A 25,826-nucleotide genomic window follows, 5' to 3' on the forward strand; every position below is an offset into this window, starting at 1 on the left:
CTTTTTTTTTTTTTTTTTTTTTTTTTTGTACCAGGGATCGAACTTGGTACCTTGCGCTTGCAAGGCAGGAGGCAGAACCACTAAGCCAAATGCCCAGCCCTCCACAATTTTTAAAATGCAAAGAATGTAAAAAAAGAAAAAGAAAAAAGTTCTACGTTATTGAAAAATACAGGACAAGTGTTTGTTTTTGTTTTTGTTTTTGTTGTTGTTGTTGTTGTTGTTGTTGTTCCAGGGATCGAACTTGGGTCCCTGTGCTTGAGGCAGGCCGTGGAAACACTTTAAATCCCCGGCCCCAGGATAAGATTCATATAGAAGTGACTTAAAGTAAGTTAGACCAGGAGAAATGCAACTCAGAACCACACTGTAAGATACCACATCACATTCTTCAGAATGACTGTTATAAAGCAAAACAAAGCAGATGAAGAGAGACCGGAAGGCTTGTACATTGCTGGTTAGAAATGTGAAGTGGAATGGCCACTTGGGAAACGATATGGCGGCTCTTCAGAAATTGCCATGTGATCCAGAGCTCTGCTTCTAGGAAAGTACCCAGAAGAACTAGAAGCAAAGACTCAAAGGATAACAGTCATATTTGTCAACTTTCCATCGGTGTAACAACATACCCGAGATACTCAGCTTAAAGAAGGGAAGGTTTATTTGTGCTCTGTGGACCGTTGGTCCTGTTGTTGCCCTGTTGTGATGAGATAGCAAGCACATCATCATCGGGACTGCCTGGGGAGGAAGTTGCTCAGTTCACAGAGGCTGGGAAGCAAAGGGAAAGGAGGAGGAGGGTTACCCTCCTGAGGCCCCACCTCCTAAGGGTTATCTTCCAGCAGAGCCACAGGCTGGGGACCAAGTCCCCGTGGACCTTTAAGGGACAATCAGAGCCGAACTGTAGTGTTGGTTCACCAGTATGTGTAGCAGCAGCATCACAAATAGCCAACGGTGATAACAACCCAAATGTTCCTGAGCAAATGAGTGCATAACAGAATGTGCTATATGCATGCAATGAAATATTATTCAGTCTTACAAGGGAGTGAGGGCAGCTAGGCATAGTGGTGCACACCTGTAATCCCAGCACTCTGGGAAGTCAAGGCAGTAGGATTGCAAGTTGGAGCCCAGCCTATGAAACCTAGCAACTATCAAGAACTGTGTCAAAATGAAAAATTAGGGCCAGGGATTTAGCTCAGTGGTTCTGCTGCCTGCCTCAAAAGAGCAAAGTCCCGAATTTGATCCCCAGTACCAAAACAAAACTCAAAACTCAAAATAAGCAATGAGAAATAAGAGCTGGGGGTGTGGATCAGCAGCAGTACCCTTGCCTGGCATGCATGAGACCCAAGGTTGAATCCCTAGCCAGAGAAAAAAGTTCTGATGCATTCTAGAACATGGAGAAACATTTGTAAGGAAGTTCATGTTTCCCTCCGAGGATGTGATAATTGGATGTGCTGAGATAAACTGATAGTGGGCAGATTAACAGGAGAAAAGCATACAAATTTATTGACGTGGTTGCACACAGAGGACTCAGAGAAGAAGGGCTACCCAGTAATCCAGTGAGACTCAGAGGCTGACATACTTTTTTTGTCTGGTGCTGGGTATGAACCCCAGTCCTGTGCATGTTAAGCACGTGTCTCTCACTCAGCTACACCTCCAGCCCCAGAAACTTGTACACTCTTCTTTGTAACTGGAAATGGAGATGGGGTTAGAAACAATTTGGTAGGGTACTAAATTATTTTTAGGAGAGAGAAGGAGCCCAGAGAGCAGACAGAGGCCAGGGCCGAAGTTCCCCTGGGCTCTCAGTGAGGTGTTGGAGCATCTCCTCCGCTGGTTCAAGGAAGGTCATCGAGAGGTCTGGGAGGCACCTATGTTATTGAACGTTGTGGCTGATGGGAGCGTCAGCGAAAGCCTCTCTCCACATTCTGGCTCCCTGAGTGTGCTCAGTTGAAAGTCCAAAGTGGCATATCTGAGGGCATCGTTTTCTGATCCCCCAAACCATGATGACATTATACCACACCTAAGCCAGAAAGATATCATGTTAAATAGAAAGAAAAATCGTATATGATTCCACTTACATGAGGTAAAACAGTCAAATTCATAGAGATAGAAAATAGAAGGGTGGTTTTCAAGGACTAGAGGAAAGGAAGGAAGGGAAGTTAGTGTTTGCTGCATATATAGTTTCAGCTTGGGGTGATGAAAAAGTTTTAAGATGGTTGGCTGGGGTCATTGCACGACAGTGTGAGTGTATTTAATGCCTCAGAGCAGCATACGTTCTTTGAGACAGGGTCTCACTATGTATGTAGTCCAGGCTGGCCTTGAATCCCCAGAGATCTTTCTGCCTCAGCTTCCTTAGTACTGGGATTACAGGTATGCACCACCACACCTGGCCAGAACAGTATACTTGAAAATGGTTAAAATGGGGCTGGGATTTTAGCTCAGTGGTTCCGCCGCTTGCCTTAGAAGTTCAAGGATCTGAGTTCCATCCCTGGTACCAAAAAAGAAAGAAAGAAAGAAAAAAGAAAATGGTTAAAATGATAAATGAAAAAAAGCACTGGTATACTGTGAGGATTTTAGGAAATATTTGTAAGCACAGAGGAAAAACTCAAAACCACTCACAATCACTAGGTAGAGGCAGCCACTGCTAAAATTCAGTGTGTATCTTTCCATTCTTTTTGTTCACGCTTATAAAACACAGGGGCACACTGGACCTAGAAGAGCCTCCTGTCTGTCTCCAGACTGTTCCCTTGGGTGCGGCCTCTTCCCTCGGAGCCCTGCACAATGGGTCTGCCTTTGTTCTGGAACTCGGTCCTTTCACTGATTTCTCATTGCTGACTCCACTGCCCTGCGCTTCCAGGATCATGCCTCCCTGAAAAATGTCTTTTCCTTTTGTGTGTCTAAAACTGTACCACCCAGAATGGTGATGCTAGGTGGGGAGGGCTGCAGAGAGAAGCAAGTGCCTTTTGCACCTGCCCAGAAGCTGCCCTCTTGGCTATGGCTCCGACGGCCAGCTGTGGGCGTGGGCTCCCTGCCCTTGCTTCTTGGATGTGGTGCTGGGCCTCGAGTCATCCTGCCGGGTCCAGCCCTGAGATCCACTCTGCAGCCTGCCAGGAGGCTGTGATCTCTTAGCCCAAGCCCTGCTGCGCCCCAACTCCCCCAGGGACCAGAAGGGAGCCAAGGACTCCACAGCCACAGCCGGCTGTGGACTGCTCTGGACCCCAGGGAGGAGGCATTACGGCAGCCTGCTCTGTTTCTTCTCCCGGAAGTGTGCGTCCTTGTCTGGGGCACCTGTCTGCCCGCATACCAACAAGCCAGCAGGAGGGGAGCAAGCTGCCAGAGTTGGGGTTCACCCCACTGTGGGGGTGTTGTGCCCCTGTTGCCATAGGCCCAGCCCCAGTGCCACGCCAAAGCCGTTGTGCCCTTCGGAGGTGCCCATCCCCCCTGCCATCGCACCCAGCTACGGCTTCTTCCCCCACCTCGCCACCTGGTCTGGGAGCCAGGGCACTGCTGACTGCATTGGTAGAGGCCAGGAAAGAGGCCACAGTCACTCTGGTGGCTGAAGCTCAAGCTCGTGCTCACTGAGTGGAGACAGGAAGTGCTGTAAAAAATAAATAAAAATTTAAAAATTTAGGCAGTGCCTTGTTTGTCCCAAATCCAGCCAAGACATACCGCTTGTCTCTTGGCTCTGAGGCCTCCATAGAAGGGTTTATTTAATGTTGCAGCCAGGATCTTTACGATGCAGTCTCGAGAAGATTATCGTTTTATTGCAACTTTGATTAATGATTGATCAAAAACTGATACTAGAAACACTGAAAAACAAATTTGCCCTAGAGATTAGGAAAGGTTTACATCTGCCAGGCTGATTGGAGACCTGTCCACCTGCTCCCTCCAGGATCAATCCAGAGCAAGGGTGCCCTGGTGGCCTGACCCCCACATGCTCCCACACGCAATTCCCAGGGGCAGAAACACAAAGGTCCTCGGTCCTTCTGGAATCAGGCCATAAACTGCAAATAAATGGAGCCATGCGCAGAGCGAAGGCCCCAGGGCTTTGAACAGAATTTTTCTTTCTTGTTTCTGTTCCTATGAATGCCTTTACAAATTAGCAGTTTAGAGGGAAATTTTAGAATGTGAGGAAGAGAAGCTTGCGTGAATACCATAGCCTGGGTGTCCCAGGGACCGAAAGTTCCAGAGAGTTGCATCCAAAGCCAAGCAGGCGAGGGATAGGGGACGCAGAACGGCGTCCAGGCTTGGTGAGCCGCGTCCTGGAAAGTGCCTCGGAGCCAGGCCGTGCTGTCCCTGTGCTCTGGCTGTTTCCATGGTCACAGTGCAGGCCACAGGCCATACCAGAATCACCAAAGGGCCCGAACCCACGTTTCCGAGTTTAGAAGCCAGCACCCACACACCCACCCTCCAGGAGCAGGGCGCCGGCCCTGAATGCCTCTTCCTGTCCCTCCGCTCTGCAGAGTGTCCTGGGGCATGCCAGGGAGCGGAAACTGGCAGCCCGACTTCTAAAATGAAACTGGAAAATGAAACTGGAAATCACAGCCTCACAACCCCGGGTGCTGGGCTTTCCTTTCCACAGGGAGAGTCCCCAAGGGAGAAAGACGCACACCGGGCGGTGGAGGGCAGCGCCGCCGAGGGGAGGGCCACAGCCTGGTGCTGATCTGTTGCGGTGCTGAGGGGCGGGCCGGCTCGCTGTCAGCCCTGGGAGGGTTTCCTTTCCAGGAAAATTAGGAGAAATTAATTTCCTGCTCATGTCGAAACTCTTTTGAGCAGCACTTTAGGAGGAGCCCAGGCTCTGGGTTAATCTGGGTCATCTCCTGCCCTCTGCCTTTACCCCTGCTTGATGGGAGGCTCCCCCTGCGTGCACCCGGGCCTGCCCAAGGAAGGAGGCACTTCCCAAACAGTTGGAGCTTAACTGAGGATCAAAGATCAAAAACCCAGGGCTCCCTGCTCCTCCACCTCCACCCCCCCCCACACACACACACGAGTGTGACACACAAACGGGAACAGCGGCTGCTAGCAGAGGCACTAGTTAGGGTAACTTTCATGGAAACAGCAGATTTCCTGAAGGGCCTGGAATGCAGGGGAGGAGCTAGGGGGAGAGTCAAGATCCCGCTTCATCTGCCAACTGCACGCTGGCCCTTGTCTCCACCTCCCTGGAAAAGCCTCTTTCCATCCAGACCCCAAAACCTGTCACTTAGTTCAGACCCCTAAACTTGCACGCTGTCATCACTCCGTACTTGTCAGACAGCTGTGTGATTATTTGCGGAATGTCTGCCTCCCTCACCAAACTCAACTGTGAGGCCCAGCCCTGGGCTGTGTTGATAGCTGTGTGTCCCCTGGGCCTGGATACCTCCTGGCATAGGCGCACGCGAGAACCTGTCCAGTGAGGGAGAGCAGGCCTGCAGCCCAGAAGGACCCCAAGGGCTGGGGCGCTCCAAGCAGCTTCCCTTGAGGGCCCTGTGGACAGCTGCCCCTGCCGCACCTCCCACAGTTCCCAGCTGAGTCCCCAGTATGTGCAGTCAGTGTCTGAGAGCTGTGGGCTCAGCAGGGAAAGGTGGGGGCCTGGGGGTGGTCACCTTGGTCGACCCTTCCTGTACCTGGCTTTACCCCTTTTACCTGCACACATAGGCTTCACACAGCCTCTGCCAGATATTCAGGAGCTCGTGTTTCCCCTGCCCCTGAGAGAGGCCACCTTAACCGGTGAGGAGTCAGGAAAGTGGGGTTGGGTCTTAATGGTGATTTTTTTTTCAGCCCTAAGTATTGAACGTAGGATCTTCACACAGATCTACACACAGACCCCTTTAAAACAGCCTTGTTAGGTTCTAGGTTGCCCCGGCTGAGGTGGAACCTGCCATCCTACCAACTCAGTCTCCCAGGGTGCTGGGAGTATGGGCGTGCACCTCCATGCCAGGCTTTGACAGTGATTTTTAGAGAGGAAACAGAAGCAGGTGCTGGAGCAAGGTCTCTGGGCAAGGTGCGCTGGGGAGGCGACCTAGATTGCAGGCCCCACGCACCTTACTGTCCTGCCAGGCCCACTTTCTCATCTCTAAATGGGGCTTATTCTTGTGTGTACATCCTGAAGGGTAGAGTAACAGAAGATGAGAGGACACACTTTGGGTCTGAGCTATTTGGAATAAAAAGTCTGGCTCTGATTCATGGACTCTGTAACCTTGAGTTGGTGACTGAATCTGCCTTGTTCTTCTCTTCTGTAAAATGGGAGCAGTTACAGTGCGTTCTGTGACTGCATGCATGTTCTTGGTACCTGATGAGGGCTTAGTCATGAGTATTTCTGTCATCGCAGCCTGGTTGTGAGCTCCGATGAGCTGGCGAAATTGAGCACGGCCCTTAGACTGGCGGCACCATGCAAATGTGAGGAGCCAGGGAGTGTTATTTTGGAAATGTTGAAGCGCAGCTTCCCTCCCACATTGTCTAGGCCGGGACAACAGTTTTACTTATTTCTTGTTAAACTAGAAGATGTACCAAAGGGAGGTGACAAACTGAAACCGCCGACCGTTTGAACTGTAGGTGCACCGAAGCCGTGCGGCCGGTGCAGATGGCGAGGGCCCAGGCAGGCCCACTTCCTCCCTGCCTGCGAGGCCTCTTCCTCACACTAGCCAGCTTCCCAAGGCTGCAGGAAGTGGGGCAAGGAACAGGCCCACCCATGAGTGGGGGAGGCCCAGGCAGGGTGGCTGCTGCCAGTGCCACAATGGACTCTTTAGAGACCCCTCGGGGTCCTGGGCCACTGCACAGCAGTCTCTGCCCTCCACATCTGGGACTGACTGTCCAGAGTCCTCTCTCTTGATAATGTGAGCCTTGGCCAAAGGCATCCAAGCCAGAGAGAGACAGGCTGGAGAGGAGAGGAGCCAAATCTCTTCTCAGAGGAAATGCAGTTGCGGTTTTGAGACATTCGCATTTTACATCTGTGGTTGGCGTTTCCCAGGGTTCTCAGTCAGAGGTGACAGCAGGGTCAACCCCATGTATTCCACCAAATAAGGTTTGCAGTGACCTTAGCAACAGGCTTCACTGCCCATTGGCTGCCACTGCAGCCTCCCGCCAATGTGGTCTCTGGAAGGCAACACCTCTGGGCAGAGCTTCTGCGTGTGCAGAGATCCAGCTCCGCTGTCAGAAATCACTGCCCCCGGAGCCCCACAGATAGGGACAGCGAGCTGGACAAAGGTGGACCAGGGGGTGGGCCTGGACTGTCAGGTGCTGGGTTTCAGAGTCCACCTGCCCGATACTCACAGTAGCCAATGTGTAGCCTCAGCCTGGTGGCCTAGGAGGGTCCCCCTGCCCATGCCCAGGCTATGAGTCTTGGACCCCACAATGGTTATCGTTTCGTAGTTCTCTTTTTTCTTTCTTTCTTTCTCCTTTTTTTTTTTTTTTTTTTTTTTTTGAGACTGAACTGGAGCTCACTATGTAGCCCAGGCTGGTCTCGAACTCCTAGTGATCCTCCTGTCTCAGCCTCCCAAGTGTTGGGATTACAGGCATGTGCTGCCACGCCCGGCTCTTTTCTTTTTTAATACCTGGGATCGAACTCAGGACCCTGTTCTTGCAAGGCAGGCGGTGACACCACTGAGCTACATATCCCCAGCGTTCTGCTCATTTTTGTTCCACTGGTTCCGACTTTGTGCTGGGCACTTCTACACATGATTTTTTTTAACTCTTACATAACAACCCCGTGAGCCAGTGAGTCCCATTTCATAGACATGGAGGCTAAAGGAAGTTAGTTAGGTACTAGCTCAAGGTTGCACCTCTAATAAGTGCAGAAGCCACAACTTAAACCCAGCTGAAACAACTCCATGTCACATTCTATTAACCATTGCACCGCTTTGCAGTAACTCAGTATCTCTGTGTCTTCATCTTGTGACCTGGGGCAAGTATACCTCCCAGAAGAGGGGTGAAGATCGCAAGGAGAGACTTAAGCCTGAGAACGTAATGCACAGTGCTGGGTTATCCAGCTGCACACCACACCAGTGATGGCTTTGGCATCCCCCAGAATTGTTCTGCTGGCAGCATACATGTTTCTCTGCCACAGCGAAGCATGCTGTTGAAACACTGAGCTTTATGGACCGCACTTCGCCGTAGCCTTCGCATTTGCCTTCCACTTCCTCTTTCTTGACTTCCCCCCACACCCACCCCACTGCATTATGGACATGGGGAGCCAGAGGAGCCTGCTGCCCTGGAGGGCCCCAGCCTGTGATGCTGGAGAGGACAGGGCTGGCTGGGCTGGAAGGGGCAAGATCCTCAGGTGAGAAAGTGGAGAGGTACAGCTGTCAGGGCAGTCGTACCTCAACTGCTCTACTCCAGGCAGTGCTGGGAGTCCTAGCACTGTTTCTCTGAGAGTGTTTTCCAGATTAAAAAGCATACAAGTGATCTGGTAAAGATGAAAACACTTAGGCCCAAAGGTCGCTTTAGTCCTGTGATTAGGAGCACGGGACTTGGGGATGCTGTATGTGCTGCCTCTCCACCTGGACGGTGGTTACATAGTGATTCTCTTCACGATTATGTGTATGTAATTATCTGCCAAAGTATTGTTTGACAATGAATGAAAAGGGCGTGTGAATCTGTTCTCACCAGGAGCAGTGCTGTGAATGGACTGCAGCCCAGTGGGGGTCTGTCCCTCTGCGACTTCTCCACGGGGATAGCCCTGAGGAGTGCCACAGCTGTCTCTGCAGACTGAAGGTAGAGACCCCGTGCAGTGAAGCACTGGAGGACTCCTCTGACATTTTACTGCAGGCAAGGAAGGTTGGTAGTGTGGAGAAACGACTGGCAGCGACCACGGCCAAGATCTGTCTGGACTTCAGCGAACTCGCGCACATGAGCCTGGCATTCTCTCAGGGTGCAGACCTTGTTCTGTTTTTCCTCGTTCCCAGATCTGGCTGTCAAGTAGGTGTGTGGTGTGTGCTGTGGGAAGTTAGGTTCGCTCGGACCCTGATGGATGGGCCGCCCGCTGGCCCCCACTTCTCTGCAGAGGCTCCGCAGGAGCAGCCTCCCAGGGGAATCCGCCCAGGGCTGCTGCCTGCTGGTCCTTCTCGCACAACCGCTGACAAGGCTGACACGGTTCCTTTCTCCTCTTTGAGCTGAATGTGGCCAGTCCACAGCTCCTCTGTGTACTACTAACTACCCCTCCAGTCTGGAGAGGCACAGAAGGGTCCAGGTGTCATGTGGACAGGCAGAAGCGTGGATGAGGCGTGAGGATTTGAGTTTGTGTCCTTCCTTTGGCAGTCAGTGAGGCTTCCAGCGCTGCAGGAAGGCTCAGAGTTGCTGCCCATCATCTTTCTTGCTTTGGTGTTCTCGCGGCCTTTATATAGGTACTCTTGTGCTGTAAAACCTCATGTTGAAGTTCTTGTGAGCAGGGTTGTTTCCCTTCCACATCATGGGGACTCCCCGAAGGCAGCTGACTGGTGGCGGGCACTCCATAAATATCAGCTAGTACTGTTTTTTTTGGGGGGGGCTACTGGTGATCAAACTTGAGACGTTGTGCTTGCAAGGCGGGCGGTGGAACCACTGAGCTAAATCCCCGGCCCCATTTCTGCCATTTAATGAGCATGTATTGTGAGCCAGAAACTGCTCAATGCTGGCAGATAGCCCTGCGTGCCGGACTGCCCAGGCCCTTGGGAAGACTGGTTGATTGGATGATGGATCCTGTCTGTGGTCCCCGTGATGAACGCCTCCAGTGTCAGACGTCACTGGGTGCTCGACTCAGAACGTACCCTTCCTGTCCTGGAATATAGGTAGGTGAAGAAGGCACCTGTGGGAGAAAATATGTGGACTGGCTAGGAATCAAGTCCCAGGTCTGCCGTGAACCCACTGTGTGGCCATGGGTGAGTTACTTGACCTCTCTGAGTTTGTTATCTTATCAGTGGGGTGAAATGGGGTGAATGATTATCCCTCAGAGGCACAGGAGGACCAGATAGAGTCACCACACTGCAGAAGTGCAGCAGCTTCTGTGCACATTTTAGCCTTGGACTCAGTGTGAACACTCGCAGCTATTGTTACACAGACGTTAGGGGGAAGCAGGGGTCAGCGCGGGTCAGTAGGCAGGGCACGCTGGGCCAGGCTTTGTTCTTCAAGGAAGGGCAGGGCTGTGAGAAGTGTGGACTGTAGTCCTTGGAAGGCCAGGCAGCAAGGACCTTGGGGCACATCTGAGAGAAGCAGGCCAGTTGGGAGAGTGCAGCAGCCTGCACAGGGAGTGGGCCCTCTCTCCAGGAGCGGCCTGGAGAAGACCAAGGTGAGGGCTCCAGTCACCAGGCTGCAAAATCCAGACAGCATCTCGTCCAGCATCTTGTCTTCTCAGGCAGACGGGCTGGGAAGTTATGAGTCTCCAAGGTCACAAACCCAGGCGCAAGGCCGGAGCCCGGACTCCTGCGTGTGCAGAAGCAAGTCCAAGTTCAAAGGGCTCCTCAGGCCTAGCTCATGGCGCCACAGCAGGGAGCCCTGACACTTCTCATATACATGGCTACAAATTTTTCTGGTTATAAAAGTATGTGGTACAGGCTGGCCTTGAACTCAGTATGCAGCTGAGGGTGGCCTCAAACTCATGGCAGTCCTCCTGCCTCAGCCTCCCGAGTGATAAATTGCACACATGAGCCACCATCCCTGGCTTGGGCTTTTAAACTACAGAAATACAAAGAAGAAAATATAGTCACTTATAATGTACTATCCAGGGACCATGAGTATTACAAGTGTAACTCCTCTCTCTATATATCCCACATAAAATTATATATTATAGGGGCTGGAGATTTAGCTCAGTGCTTCCCCTGTCTGCCTCGCGAGTGCAAGGACTCGAGTTTGATCCCCGATACCAAAAAAAAATTATATATTATGTATTCATTAGGTTAGAGTTCTATGTAGTTTCATGTTCCACCTTTTCCATATAAACTGTGTGTCTTCTGGGAGGGAAGGACTGTTTTTAATGCAGACAGAACTCTAGAAAACATTTTCCTTTTAAAAAAAAAAAGCGAGCCTATTCTTCAAGAGCCGGAGGATATCCTGTGGAGTCGCGCAGCACCCGCTGGCTGGGCATCCTGTGTGAACTGTGAGGCAGCGGCTGTGGCTCCCAGACCTCTTCTGTCCTGGCCAGGCTGTGCCTCCTGCCAGGGGTGAGAGTTTTTGCGAGTCTTCATGGCCTTTCCTTCTTGAGCAGGACACTGGGATGGCTCAGCCCTCAGAGACTGTTCAGGAATAAACAGCAGCACACAAGCCTTCTCTGTGTCGCCCGACACTTGATCACCCCGTGCTCAGGCAAATGCTGCTGCACCCACATCGCAGGCAAAGACCCTGAAGCTCCTGGTGGGCTAGCGCCTGTTTGAGGCCGTACAGCCGGTTCACTGACGAAGCAGAAGCAGGAACGTTCACTGATCCGGCAGGCATCTAATGCAGTGACTTTTTCTTCAAGCCTTTTTTTCTCCCCTTTTTAGTCCTAGCTTTTCCTGAGCAAGCTGGAGCGCAGGACACCAAGAATGTCGTATTGCCAGAGTGTGGAGGAGGCACAGAGCCTGGAGTCAGGCCCACAGGTTCTGCTGGCTGTGCCAGGGCCCTGCCCTCAGGGCAGCTCACGAGGGACACCTTGGAGCCAGAATCTCCATTCGTTGGAGGTTTGAGGAGCGGGTTCGAGGGACAGCTGTTTCCTATAAAAATGTCCGGTAGAGGTAATGTCCTTGGGGACACACTTTTTTTTTTTGTATTGGGGATGGACCACAGAGCCTTTATACTGAACTACATCCTCAACTCCCTTTAAAAAAAAATTAGTGCTGGGGATTTAGCTCAGTGATTCCGCTGCCTGTCTCGCAAGTGCAAGGACCCAAGTTTGATCCCCGTACCCCCCCAAAAAAATTTTTTTTAGACAATATTTTAATAAATGCTAAATTTCCCAACCTGGGCTCCAACTTGCAATCCTGGCCTCCCACAGCACTGGGATTACAGGTGTGCACAATGCCTGGTTAGTCGTCCTTTTTGACACCTAAGCCAGAGAGGCTTATTCTCTGCCTGAGGCTCCAGAGTCTCACCTTCTGCCAGCTGGAATAGGGTCTCTCCGAGGGTGGCTGTGGAGCCTTGTGTGGGTGACTCCAGTCAAGGTACAGGCATTTGGGACAGCCGCATCTCTCAGTGTGTTCGTTTTCTATTCTTGCTGAGATACCTTTCTCGGGTGACACTCATATAGTCTCTTAAAGTTCTGAGGGCCAGAAATCCAAAATAAGTCTCACTGAGCTAAACCCAGGGTGTTGGCGGGGATGTGTTCATCCCTGGGGTTCCATGCGTGACCCATCATTGAGAGGCTCTGTACTTCCTGCCCCTGTGGCTCCTTCTGCTGTCTTCAAATCCAGCAGTGGCTGGTCAGGACTCCCACATAACACCGTCTGTCAGATTCTGCCTCTCCTGCCTCCTTCTTCCTTGTTTTAGAGTCCTGGTGATTACAGTGGGTCCTCAGGACAATTTCTCTGTTTTCCACTTTCAGCAGCCTTAATTCTCCATTGCCATATAACATGGCATATTCACAGGCCCCACACGCTAGGAGGTGGACGTCTTTATTCCACTGTGGACCGTTGTTTTCACACCCAGCCCGCCTCTCCTGTGGGTCATCCAAGGGTCTCATCCTCAGGCACAGACAGTGGGCTGGGCCAGACCAGTCAGGATGTGCCCTCCTCTGCCGGAGAGGTCCTTTATGCTTGGGTCCCCTCCCTCCTTCCTGCTCCTCCTTTACCTCACTCCTCTCTGCTCCCAGTCTGCGGTGGAGGGAGGCTGGACAAGACGTTCCTGGCAACTTCGGGAGAGGAGGTGAAGGTGAGCCTAGATGCACCGTGGCAGTGGGAGCCTGGGGAGCCGAGCCCTCCCCAGCCAGACAGCCTGTGTCTTTCAGGGCTGGAGCTTTGAGGTCTGAGACACGCAGTCTCAGGGCACTTGCAGGGTCGGAGGGGCGGCCAGTCACATATCAAAGCCTCTCCTGTGCCCCTTGGGCTCCCTTCCTCAGGTGATGACAGCCTGTCAACCTTCAGGGACTCAGTGGTTTGAGAGGCTCCCAAGGAGGAGAGACCCCCATCAAATCTCTGTCCCTGGGTACTGGTGAGGACCTGGGGGACCCAGGACCCCAGCAGAAGGTCCTGTCAGCACAGCAGAGTAAAGCAGGAGGAGCTGGACAGGGCTTTTGGTCCTCAAGTATGGTGACCAGTTGGCCCTGGTTTGCCTAGGACTTTCCCACTTTGAGCAGTAGAGGTCCAAGCACTGGAACTCACGCAAGGCAAACTGTGACAGCTGGTCACCCTGTCTCCAGGGCCTTGGCACATTCTGGCCCACTCTGGATCATCTCTGCTGCTGCACAGCAGCTCTTCGGACTCCTGAACACTAGAAAGGCCTGGGGCTGAGCAAGGACCCCAGGCCCACGCCAGAAAGGAGCAGGCTCTTGCTCCAGCTTGCCCGGCAGAGCAGCCGTCGCGGTGAAGACCAAGCCGGCATCTGCAGAGCACAGCGCTCCCAGGAGCAGTGTGAAAAGGGCCTCTAAAGATTTAACAGCCTGGTCACTTCTGGGTGGTGGATTGTAGGTGGCTTTAATAAATGCTTTTAGTTCCTCCTCTGTATTTCTTCCTCTTTGTACAAGAAAACCATGTTCTTTTTACTTGTGTGTGTGTTTTAATAAAAGAAAGCCAGTGATGACTCAGCCACCCACCTCCAGTCCTGCTGAGGGACACAGGAAGTTTTGCTGCATGTTTCAAGAGCAGTGGCCCTTCTTCGGGCACCTGTGACTTTGGCTGCCAGTTGGTCATGGCCCAGTCTGCCCAAAGCTCTCCTGCAGGGGCAGGAAAGTTGCTCCTCCGTGTCCTTCGGCCCCCATACTGCACCAAGGGTCCAGCCTGGCTTGTTCCCCCAGTTAGGACTCCAAAGCCCGGCATGAGAGGTCCCTCTCGGCAGAGCAGGTGAGCAGGTGCTGAGGACAGACAGGACGTTGCTGGCCAGCCCGAGATGCTCCTGAGCACCACTCTGAACAGAGAATGACGGGGAAGGAGCGCTCGCCTCCGGGCAGCCGCCGCCTGCTTGGAGAGCTCCAGCTACCCCATAGACTGTGTGGCAAACGGCAGCCGGATGAGGCCTTGCCTGGGCGCAGGAGCCGCACTGCTCTTGTCTCAGAATGGCCAGAAGCTTGCAAGGCAGGTGGCAGCACCACGGAGCTAAATCCCCAACCCTGACGTGGGTTTTCTTGAGTGACCTGAGGCAGCCCCCTAAGCTCTGGGTAAATGGTCTCCCAACCCCAGAGCTCACCGCTGGACACTTTGACAGAAGAGTGGACAAGAACAGTTGGCAGAATGTCCCGCTCTTAGCGGGACATCGTCAGGTCCTCCTCCCTGTCGTCACATCCCTTGGGAATGCCAGGCCCTAGACTTTCTGTGGCTGCCTCGGTCTGGTCTCCTGATACTAAGCCACTCTCCCCACCCCAAGCCCAGGAAGAGCACTTGGAAAGGAGCCACGGGTCCCCAGCAGAAGCAGCCACCCCTCCACCTCCCAGGGCCAGCATTCCCCACCCAGGTCCCCCATTGTCTCGATGTGGCCAACATGTGACCTCGTTCATTGTTTTGGAAAAGTAGTAACTGTTCTGGCCTAATGACCCCCTCCCTGTCGAACCCAGAACCCAGACACACTCCATGTTCTTATAACTCCCTTGACCCAGGAAGTCAGCCTTCTCAGAGAAGCCTGGCATGTGCTCCCCACTCCGTGCCACACCCTTGCCCTTGAGCCAAGATCCTGCTCTATCCCTTTTGGCTAAGCAAAGTTGCAGCTGAGTGTTAAGTGCTGTGGAAGACCTTGCTACTCCTGTCTTGTTCTGGGCAGACTTGGGAATCTGACAGTGAAGGAAAAATGGCACCAGAATTGGACATCCGTGTGGTTTCTAAGGGAAAGAGGAGGGTAAGGAACGGAGTCAGGGATTCGGGTCAGTTCAGGATTCGGCCACACAAAGCAGTAAGGGCCCCAACCGAGCTGCCTCTTGGCTGGCTGTGAAGGGCTGGGCCCACCCCGAAGGAATCCGTAGTGAGGGCCAGTGCCCACCTGGTGTGGGGTGGCAACTAGCACCTGCCTTGGGTGCTGCAGTTCTCTGGAATTAGACCACCAGAGGCGCAGGGTCTGAGCCCAGCCCACAGCTAGGAGTTAGATTGCACTCCTGAGTGGAGTGGTCCAGTGTACTCTGGGGTCCCTCAGAGGCCAAAACTATCTGGCTTAGGACAAAAGAGCGGGCATCTCAGACAGAATTGTGGCTGAAAAGTCCCCTTTGACCCCACAGAGCTGAGACCTACCAGACCAGAGTCCTCCAGAGCAAACAGACTGTGTAGCTAGGCTGCTCCCTGCTCTGAGGCCAAGTTTCAAGCCTGTTGGTCACAGCCCTGGGCCTGGCCTTCGGAACTGCAGGTGGCCTCCTGGGTAGAGGTGGGGAAGTGCTTCTCTGGAGGCCTGAGCCAGACTCCACCCCAGTGGGGCCCGGGGGGCCTGTGGGGCAGAGCCTTATTGTCTGGAGTACCAGGAGGGGCAGGGGCGCTGATGGCTGCGCAGCAGCTGAAACTTTGCTGCGTCTTCTGTCAAGGTCTCCAGATGCTTTCTTGGCATAGGGTCCTAGTGCCCTGTCCCCGGCCAGCACTTCCCAGATTCCTCCCCAGGCTTTGGTTTCTCCCTTTGCAGACAGCCTGATATTGTAGAACCCACCTGTGTTTTGGGCATGGACAGATGTGGGTTGGAATCCAGCCTCCGCGCTGATTAGCTGAGTCACCCGTTGTGGGCAAGCCCCTTGTGTGTGTTGAGGGCTGGTTTCCTGGTCTGTGAACAGGGTAGGGGGCAGGGAGCCGTGCCCGAGTGAGGGCGCACAGGGGAGGCTTGGCACCGTCCCTGGCACCAAGTGAACACTTCACTATCCAGGTGGATCTGAGGTCTGTTCCGGTTCTGCTCACTTCCAAGCTTGGGGGTCACTCTGTGGGAAGGGAGGCTGGACCTCTGCCCCTTCTCTCGCCCTCATTCTCCATGCCCGTGCCTCATGGACTCTGGTACCTCCCCAGTTGGAATTAACCTCAGCACAGCCTGCACTGAGCCGGCAGAAGTGGGGGCTTCTTCTGCAAAAGCCCCACCCCAACTCCCAGAAAAGCAGCAGAAAGGGACCTCTGGGAGCTGCCTGGAGCTAGGAAACCACAGCCAGCCAGCTAGGCCTTCCTTAGACTCGGCCCCACAAGGGAGCTCTGGCCGGCAAATCGGAGTTGCACCCTTCAGAGTACCTTTACCTTGGGAAAGGGAGTACACCAGCACCCAAGGCCTTCAGTTTCTGTAACAGCGGGCAGAAGTGGGGAAAGTCCAGGGCAGAGTTCAGATGGATGTGACACCTCTTCCATATGGAAAGTAAGTGGTGCCTCGGATAAGAGACAGCATCACACAGGGCACACAAAAGCTTCTTGGATGCTTCAACCGGGCTGTGTGGAGGAGACACCTCCCTTCCGTCCAGCCACATACTCCTACCCTGTACAAGAGTGGATTTTTGGGTCTGGGCCAACAGTGGGGAAACCCCCTGTCCCCACTGGTACCAGAGAATGCCAACTTGAGCACAACCCAGCTCCGTGGACAAGGTGGCATCACTCCCAGAGAAAAGGACTCCACCTCCAACCAAGCTCACCGCTTGTTTCCACTGTGCCCTGGGCAGACCCCACAGCAGGCTTCCAGAGATCCGGAGCAAGCTCTTACCTGTGCATGCAGAGTCACAACCCCTGACACATGTGCACGGAGAGACGCTGAAAACTGATACACCAAGAAAGGATGATTTTCACTGTAGCTTCTAGCTTTTCTCCTACTACAAGTCGCTGAATAAGTAAACCAACCCAATTAAAGTAACGCCTTTGGTATAAAATAAGCAAACTCCTGTGGCTGAAGAGAAATGCCCTCAAATGTCTGTAAACTTGGCTCCTCGTGGGTATGCCTGAGTCTCGCTGGTGTACCAGAATTAGCCCTTTGATAGTTTAGCCCATTGGAAAGTGGCTTTTGATGACCATAATGTCACTGTAATCCAACAAAGCTCATCTTTTAATGCCTTCTAGCTCCTTCAACCAAGAGCTTCCATTCTGAGTGCTTGGATTGAAAATCTTGGAATTACCCTTAGGAAGCACTGACAAGTTCTGAGGACGATCTTATACTTTCAGGCCCAGATTTGGTTCAGATTATACTGAGGTTCATCCTTTTCAGACACTGTTTGCTAACAGGGTAGTCCCAGCTGCCATCACCTTTAGGTTTGACTTCTAGGCCTGGGCCAAGGACCAGTGAGATGTGAAGGGACAGCTCCCCAGCCTGTAAGATGTGGTCCCATCACACATGCTCTTCCCGGAGCCCAGCTGTCTTGTCATTTTGGGTGCAGAGTTTGGGGGGGTCTTTTTCTGGACATCCCAACGGTTTGGAACCAAGAATTAGAGATCAGATCTATCTTGGTTCTGGAGCTTGGAAGCCAATGGACAGAATTCTTTTCATATACATGTGGTACATTTTCATTAGAACTCGGAGGATTTGCATAGCTGCCTGGGACTTCATCAGACCCACACCTACTCTCCATCAGGGATCAGGTTCAAGGCTAAGAACAGTCAGAAGTAGACCCTACCATTTTGTTATGGGCTGCATCCCTTCCTCACCATTATTCTGCCTTCATTCCATGCCCCCAGTCATCAACCACTAGAAAAACACCCACTACAGAGCCTTAGAAGCCGTAAGAAGCTAACCTCCACAGTCTAGTTCGTAAGAAGTACTGGAGAAGCTGGAAAAGGCTACGTTGTCCATCTCCCTCTCCCAGGTGAGGCTACTTTCTTTTTTGGTATCAGGGGTCCTTGCATTTGTGAGGCAGATGGCGGAACTACTGAGCTAAATCCCTGGCCCAGTGAAGCTACTCGAAAAATCAAAGTGGACCTTATGAGGGATAGGGCTTGTGACTGACTGGGGTCTGTCAAAACACCAGTAGGAGCCCACCTGCCCTTTACCTGGCATTTCTGAGATCAAGGAATTCCCATTTCCTGAGCTTGGCACAGAGTATCACAGTGCAACTTTTGTCCACTTTTCTCATCTTTTTCTTTTTTCGTTGGTACTGGGGATTGAACTCGGGTCCTTGCGCTTGCAAGGCAGGCCACCAAACCACTGAGCTAAATCCCTGGCCTCTTCCCTTCCTCCTGAAGGCCTCCAGAGCACTGATCCCTGAGGTCACCATCCCAGTGGGGTCTGGGAGGATACGGGAGATGTGTCCCTGAGCAACTTTCACTGCCATGACGCCACTCCATCAGCAGTGTTGGGTGACCCAGCCACCTACCTACTATAGGGTGCTGTTCACACCTGGGAGAGCCAGAGACAGGGGAGATGCGAAAGCCCATCTCTACAGCAACTCACATTCCTGTGACTTGGGTCTTACCCAAGGGGGACTGTCATTTATTGGTGATTCCCTGTGGTTCTCAGACACTTAACGCTGATCAGATTCTGTGCACTATCTCAGCTGGAACTCTGGTAAGATGTTTAAAAAAATCTGCCTCATGCAAGTCTCTTGAGGTCTTAATGCATGGACCCATTTCACAGTACACCGAAGGGCTGGTATTCAGCACCTATACTATTAGTTTTTGTTTTTTTTTTTTTTTGGTACCTGGGATCAAACTGGTCTTTGTGCTTGTGAGGCAGGCGGCGGAACCACTGAGCTAAATCCCCAGCCTTACTGCTAACTTTTAAAATAGTAAAAGTCTCAAACTGGCAAGTAAATAGCCTATAAATCCCTGTCCTGTGTCTTCCAACCATCAAGCTCACCAAGATCTGTTCCCAAGCCAGTATATACTTGCACTGCCTAAAAACAGGAAGCACTGGCCACATGGGGCTAATTTTAATTAAAATTTAAAATTGGTCCTTATCGTGTCACTGACCGTATTTCAAGTGCTCAGTTGGCACACGTGGCTACCATATTGAGCAGTGCAGTCAGAACATTCCCATCACAGTGTTAACTGTACAGTAAGCCATACCAGCGCAGGCCTCAGGGACCTCTCCTGGCTGCTGCCGGTTCCTATTACGTGTCACTTTTTAAAGCAGCACCTGCATATTCCACAGGACCTAAGTCCATGGCACATTCCTCAGAACCTAACACCTACCTACCACTCTCCAGGCCCCTGGACCCAGGTGAACTCCTATAACTGTGGCTATAAAGTCAAGGACAAGCAAACTATGGTTATGAGAACAAGTCCCAGAGATGACTGCCTCTTCCTCCTGCCATCGTCTCTGACCGTAACTGAAAGCACTCACACTGACGCACCTCAGCAGGCTCAAGCAGGACGCCAGTAAGTCCCTCAGAACGTCCCCATAGAAGACCAATGATAATTTCTTGTTAAGTAAAAGACCACACTCCTTATAAACAATTGACTTTTTATAAAAAGATATATGTACATATTTACACACACATCTCTATTTGGTCACACACGACTCAAGTGGTTAGATGGCGTTTCTGATTCTGTCACACCACAACGCTCACACACCCCTCCCTGAGCCTGCTGAGGGCTGTCGGCGACTGAGGGGGTGGTGGGCACCGGGCAAGGCACTGTATAAATAAATGCAAAGCGCAAGAACTTGGGGAAAGTTAGTGTACACCTCGAGTAAGAAATGTGGCAAGGTCCACAAGACAAAGTGCCATGTTTCATCCAAGCCCCTCAGCCAGGGCAGGAGCAGGACGGAGCTGCTCTGGGGCTGAGGGGCACCGCCATGCAAGACCCCTTCTTTCTTCACATTTCACTGGCTTTGGAACAGTCCCCGGGGCTCAGCAGGGAAGGGAGGCGGTTCTTTGGGAGGAAGATCCACTTAGTGCAGTTGTCTCTCTTAGTGCAGAGCCAGCCCTGGGGTGGGAGCTGTGCGCCTCAGGTCACTGGTCTGACGGGGGGGGGGCAGGTCAGTGACAGCCAGCAAGACCCTCTCCAGCCAGCTGGGCCGAGACAGAAAAGCGAGAGGCCAACTCCCATCAAGGCTCCACCTGAGTCGCCCATCTCGGAACTCCAATGCCCTCTGTTCGCCCAGGAGGCAACGCCAGCTTCACCCCAAGGACACACCCAGCCCCTGGCCTGCAGGTCCCGCGTGTCCGCTGACCCAAGGGGGGAAGATGCCATCCCTGCTTGGTAGAGAGGGGGTCACGATTCGCTATGTGGAGGGGCCGCAGGGACCCCGCTTCTCTGCACCATAGCCACCACGATGCCAGGTCCTGCTTGCCTAGAGCAGTGAGAGGGGCTCAGGGACCCAGCTACGGTGCACAAGGTATGGCCTGGATGGAGGGCAGCCTGACTGGGGTCAGCATGCTGTCCAGCCAGCTGGGGTCCATGTTCTTCAGATCTGTGAAGACGCGCTGTAGGCTCAGCCCAATATCACCTGGAAGGGGGGAGAAGGTTGTACGAGCTGGAGAATGGGGGCAGAAGACGGGTTTCCCATGCCACCTACCGCTGAAAGCCACAGACACAGCCCCTGCCGTCCACACCTCGGCAGGAAGCACCATCGTCTTTATTTATTTATTTTGGTACCAGGGATTGAACTTGGGTCCTTGTGCTTGTGAGGCAGGTGGCAGCCCCATTGAGCTAAATCCCCAGCCCAAGCACCATTGTCTTTAGGTGACCCTCAGAGCAGCTGTCAGTACCCATCTGCTCAGTGAGAAGGATGCTTTACCTAACTGTGCCCTAGCCCTGCCCTCAAGCATTTCCCAACCCCATACACTTCTTTATTCAAGAAGTACTAAGGACCAGGGGAATACGGCATATGCCTATAACCCCGGCTCTCTGGGAGGATAAGGCAGAAGGATTTTAAAGTAAAGGCTAAGGCTGGGGATTTAGCTCAGTGGTCCGGTACAAAAACAAAACAAAAAAAACAAAAAAAGTAAAGGCTAACCTGGGCAACTTAGTGAATGGGGACTCTGAGGAGATAGTTCAGCGCAAAGGCCCTGCATTCAAGTATGGCAGGAAAAGAGAGAGAAGCTACAAGGCTCTAGAGGCTTCTTACCCCCAGGGCTGTCAGTTTCTGGCTCCTCCTTGCAGCTGAAGTCTCCATAGATAGATGTAGGCTGGGCTCCAGGTTCATTGAGCAGGTAGCCCTTCCCATCCACGCTTGTGGGCTGCCATTCTGACTGCTCCAAGAGCTGGGGGAAGAGGGACTATCAATTGCCTTCCTGCTGCCTGTTCTAACCAGGATCATACCCTTGGGTGCTGGTACTGCCCCTGGGGTCATTTTCTCCACTCCCCTAACCCTACCAACTAGCCCAGATTCTCAGTGACTTCCCTGAACTCTGTGTGTAAGGACACAGCAAGTGGCAGTGCAGCTTAAAGCAAGGTGAGCAGAACAAAAAGACAACCGTAAGAGCTAAAAAACTATGCCCACATCTCAATTTTCTGTGCTGCCAGGGGAGAGTCAAGGCAAAACCACCCCAAAACCTTTTCTTATATTCACTTTAACAATTGTCACAGAAAAAAAACTACAAGAAAAACTGATTTAAATTTTTTTGGTACTGGGGAATCAAACTCAGGACCAAGTAGGCAAGGTGCCACTGAGCTAAATCCCTAGCCCTGATTTAAATGTTTTTTAATCCATTATACTATAGATCTCAGAGGCTGATTATTGAAACCCCTGATGGGCATTTCCCAAGCTAACTGGGCACTTTGGGACGGAGGACACAGCCATGGTGGACCCAGTGCTGATGGTAGCTGACTCACAGAGCTGTCTGGGCCCCCGAGGCCTCCCCGCTGCCCTCCATTACCCAGATCTTCCGCACCAGCCAAGAAGGGCAGTGAGAGATATGTAAGCAGCCAGATGGTGACAGCAGCCGCCCACACTGATTTAGTGGTTCTCACTGGCTTGCTCTCTCTCCCCTAAATGAGAAGCAGCGACTCTGAAGGCGCCCAGGACGGAAGGGGCTTTACCTTCATGATGTCCTCAGGGATCTTCCCTTCCTCATCCTCATCTGTTGCAGCTGTGCACAGGAAGAGCAGAAAGGTTGGCTGGCAGTCGGCCATGTTTGCCCTGCACCTCCAGCCCCACAAGCTCCCTGTGTTCCTACACACACCACAGACAAACTGGACTGCTGCCTGCCACTGAGATTCCCCAACAGGACACAGGATGGGACTCAGCCGCCCAAACCCCAAAGCCACACCTCGCCTTACCCCTTCACTTCCTTCCTCACCCTGACGCTGGGCTGCAGAGGATTCAGCAGAACTAGCAACCTTTGACCCCATTCCCTCTTCTTGTTCCCCCACTGCAACCCTGCAGACCGCTTCCAATTGCCTTCCTGGTATCCAGGGCCTTGCCTCATCCACATGGGGGTACAGGGTGGGCACTGCCTGGCTCCGTCAGCTCAGCAGCAGGTGGAGCCTGAGCGTCTCTTCTCCCTCAGGCCCTTCCCGGAACTCCAACCGTCAAACAGGTCAGGCCCTGGCAGTACAAACCTTCAGACGTGGAAGGCATGGGTGACACCTGGAAGTTGTACAGGTCACTAGTGCTGTCTGGTATGATTTCCACAGGCAGGTGCCAGTCCGGGAGAGTGCTACTGACGGCACATGGTGACAGTGCTGGGGATGGCAGAAATCAAAGGTCAAGGCTGTGTGCTCTGCTGGCCTGCAAGATCCCCAGACCCCTAGTGTGCAGTCTGCTCTCGGGCCTCCGTGCTGCTAGCGTGATGCTTCCTGGATCCGACATAAAGCATTATCCCACGACCCATGGGTTCCCGGCCAACCCCAGCCCCTCACCTGGAGTAAGGGCCTGCTCCCCGTCCAGGTCCTGCCCCAGGTAGCCCTGGGCTGTGTAGCTGCTGTGATCATCAGGCAGGGTGCAGCTGCTGAGTCCATCGGAGAATGCGTCAGGGCTGGAATCGCCACATGACTGCAAAGGAAGAAGGCAGCTCAGGCCCACTGAAGCGCCCTTCCCTGCTCACCTCACTCCACAGGGACCGAAGGTGTGGCTGCCTTTGGTCACACTCACCTTCCTCTTGGCCTTGCTCTTAGCATCGCGGCTGGACTTGGACTTTCTCTCTGTGAGACAGACAAGCTGTCAGCTTTGGCAGAGGCAAGCCAGCCCTAGATGAGCCTCTTCCTCCCTCCTGAGGACTTCCAGAGGACCCAGAACCTTTGGCTACCTTTCCTCTGGTTCTTAGTGAGAGGTGGGAGCATCCGGTACACCCGAACGGCTGAGCTGCCCTTGTTCCTGCTCTGGTCCTTCACCTCCTCAATGTCTGGCAGGGAGTTCATGGCACAGCGAAAATTTGCCTTCCATGTCTTGGGATCTGGCTCCTTTTCCCCTGCTTTGTATCGGCCTGGAAAGCAAAACAAGGAACTGGATCATCAGCTGCCCCTGGCTTGAGAGGGAGAAGGCAAGAGCACCCTGGACACCCACACTGGTAAAACCAGCAGGTGTTCCCAGCCACTCTGTGGGCCCTCGGCCACAGAGCCTCTCAGATAGCCAGGCTTGGCTCCCACATCCAGCAGGCTCAGCCAAGGACACAGGGAGAAGTTCTAGAGCACTCCTAGGCCACATGTACGGCCTCCTGGACCATGTCATCTCCCTGCTTGCACCATCAGCAGCCAGAGGCTAGTTCTAACAGGTGGCCGATGGTTCCAAGCTGGGCCCTCTGCCCAAAGGACAAAAGGAGGCTGCCAGCCTTTGTGCCCAGAACTGTGGTCAACACCTGGAAAAATGAAAAGGGGTCTCTCTTTCAGCTCACAGGTGTTGTCTCCGGGCAGGACTTTCATTCAGCCACAGACTATCCAAAGACACGCTACGATGTTGGCTATGCAAATCCTTTTGAGGATTTGTAGAAATGATGGATTGTGTCTTCCAGAAACACAGATCTGTCCCGCGGACCCCTCCCTGCTGATTCTGTACACTGACTAAGGGAGTGCAGAGGCCATCAAGAGCCTCTGTGTGAACACCAGGGCCACCTGGCTCTTCCCCGGGCCTCTGGCCAGTCCCTAGGACACACCTGTATGAATGGCCCAGCTGCGGAAGAGGCAGGCGTCCTTATTGATGTCCCAGCCATGCTTGGCCGCATGCTTCCACGGGATCTGGAAGATCATCTCCTCCTGAACAACACACAGCTGGGTCAGCTCAGAGACCACAGGCTTTGCAGTTGAGCGTGCCCAGCCCCCACGGTCTGGGAAAAGGCTGACTTCCCCTTTTCACCCTGACATCTGCCATGGGTTGACCCGCCTTGAGTGGCCCAAACAGGCTACTCGATCTCTCAGGAGGGGCACAAGTGCTGATAAAATGTGACACCATCAGCTCAGCACAGCCCCCTCAGCCTGACACAGATGTGCGGGGACCCACACAAAGCAGCCTCCCCCACAGCCCTGGTCTGAGCCCTGGGATGCTTCTCTCTGGCTTGTCAGCACCAAAATGGAAGACATGTTCCAGACACCTGGGACCACGGGCTTATACACATACATGGGGTCCTGGTCACACCCTTGAGGGAGCCTGGACTTGAATGCTGACCACCTGTTGACTCTGGCCCTATATCTCCTCACCCCCCACAAATTTCTCTCCTCTGAAATGGAAAAAAAACAAAAAAAAAAACAAAAAAAACCAAACAAACCCAAAAACCAAAAAAACAGGATCGCTGCCAGGAATAAACAATACAAAGTGGGATCCTGCTCAGCAAGGTGCCTGGCACATAGTTGACTGTTCGCCCTTATTTTATCAGTTATTGCTACTGTCTACAGGCTTCACGTTGCCCTTCTCGAGCCAGAGCAGCTGATGCAAAATTAGCTCTTGGGTCCCCCGCTGAGCCAGCCGCTGTCCTGCCCAGCAGTGCCCACCTGGCTGTCTGGCTGGAGCCCTAGAGAATGCTGGGCACGACAGGGCTCTCCTTCAAGGGAGACAACCCAAGCGTTAAAGACGCTAGGAGACCCTTGCAGCTGGAAATTCCGAGGTGCCTGTAGGTGGGAGTCCTGTCCATATTCTGAGATGGGAAAGAGGGAAGAGTTGGACAAGCAGGCACGAGTCTGGGCGTCGCCACCAAGACCCAGGGCCCTGTACCTGTCTGCCTCCTTATCATCTCCCTTTCTGGGTTAAAAGGGTAGCAGAAAACCCCAAAGAGTTCCACTCACTTTATTAATCCAGATCAGCCCTGGGATTTGGTTGGAATTAATCTGCATCTCTAGCCAGGGTCTCATGCGCATCCGAGTGATGGGCATGGTGGCTGTAAAGAGAAGACAGAGGCTCCCGTTTGGAGTCTGTTGAGAGGTCCCGCATCACCAGGCCCCGCCCCAGGTCACTTAGTTACCCTCCCCTTCCCCTCCCTGGGTACCCGGTCCTAACAATCACGGGGAAGGGAGCGGCACTGCAATAAAACCGCTCTCCCATTCCTGGGGGAGCATTTTGGGAAAAACACCTGCCCCTTCCCTCCCCTCCCAGCCATTCTCAGGAAGAAATCGGCAAGCAAGTGACAGCTCCAGGACTTATGTGCCGGAGGAGAGACAAAATGCATGGTATCTTAACACCAAAACTTTTCCCTCAAAATTCAAACCCCTTGGGGATGGAATGGCTCCTTTTGCTTGGTGCCAAGAAAACATTTCTGGCTTGAGTTGTTGCCACTACCTCTGCACCTTCCCTAACGGCCCACTTTATATCCTGGACGCCTCCCCAAACTACGACGCCCCCCCCCATTCTCTGCCTTCCTGACAGCCACAGAGCCCTTAACCCTAAGGCCGGGACACAACCCCTACCGGAAAGGCCTGGTTTCCCCTACTCGAGAGAGAAGGGGCCCAAGGAACACCTGTGGCGTCTTTGCCCGCAGACCCCCCTTAAGAAGACCCCCTCCAACCTCTCAGGGTGGCGAGCACACGGAGCCCAAA

At 53.0% G+C, this 25,826-nt stretch overlaps 2 protein-coding genes across 3 annotated transcripts in view; one reads left to right on the plus strand and one right to left on the minus strand.

Moving 5' to 3' along the window:
* The window catches only part of Rad50 (RAD50 double strand break repair protein), a 219,766-nt gene that overhangs the window by 58,111 nt on the left and 135,829 nt on the right, over nt 1–25,826 (plus strand). The gene's annotated exons all lie outside the window — the stretch shown is intronic.
* Irf1 (interferon regulatory factor 1) lies at nt 19,383–25,820 on the minus strand. Its single transcript, XM_010639762.3, has 10 exons — nt 25,796–25,820; nt 25,080–25,171; nt 23,957–24,056; nt 23,114–23,290; nt 22,960–23,009; nt 22,728–22,860; nt 22,428–22,550; nt 21,906–21,955; nt 20,992–21,127; nt 19,383–20,370 (listed from the first exon to the last, which is right to left on the minus strand). The coding sequence occupies exons 2-10, from the start codon at nt 25,164–25,166 to the stop codon at nt 20,246–20,248; spliced, it is 981 nt and encodes a 326-aa protein (XP_010638064.1). The 5' UTR covers nt 25,167–25,171; nt 25,796–25,820; the 3' UTR covers nt 19,383–20,245.

The sequence above is a fragment of the Fukomys damarensis genome, unplaced genomic scaffold (genome assembly GCF_012274545.1).
Source record: "Fukomys damarensis isolate Sample0158 unplaced genomic scaffold, DMR_v1.0_HiC HiC_scaffold_9, whole genome shotgun sequence".
Classification (NCBI taxonomy): domain Eukaryota; kingdom Metazoa; phylum Chordata; class Mammalia; order Rodentia; family Bathyergidae; genus Fukomys; species Fukomys damarensis.

Bases quoted from the DNA above. Each gene is read 5' to 3' on its own strand.
- Irf1 (XM_010639762.3), bottom strand. From the start codon at position 25,166: ATGCCCATCACTCGGATGCGCATGAGACCCTGGCTAGAGATGCAGATT. The intron at 23,010-23,113 runs GTAGCCAAAGGT...TCTGTCTCACAG, and splicing joins CACTAAGAACCAGAGGAAAG to AGAGAAAGTCCAAGTCCAGC. The intron at 22,551-22,727 runs GTGAGGGGCTGG...TGCCATCCCCAG, and splicing joins GGAGCAGGCCCTTACTCCAG to CACTGTCACCATGTGCCGTC.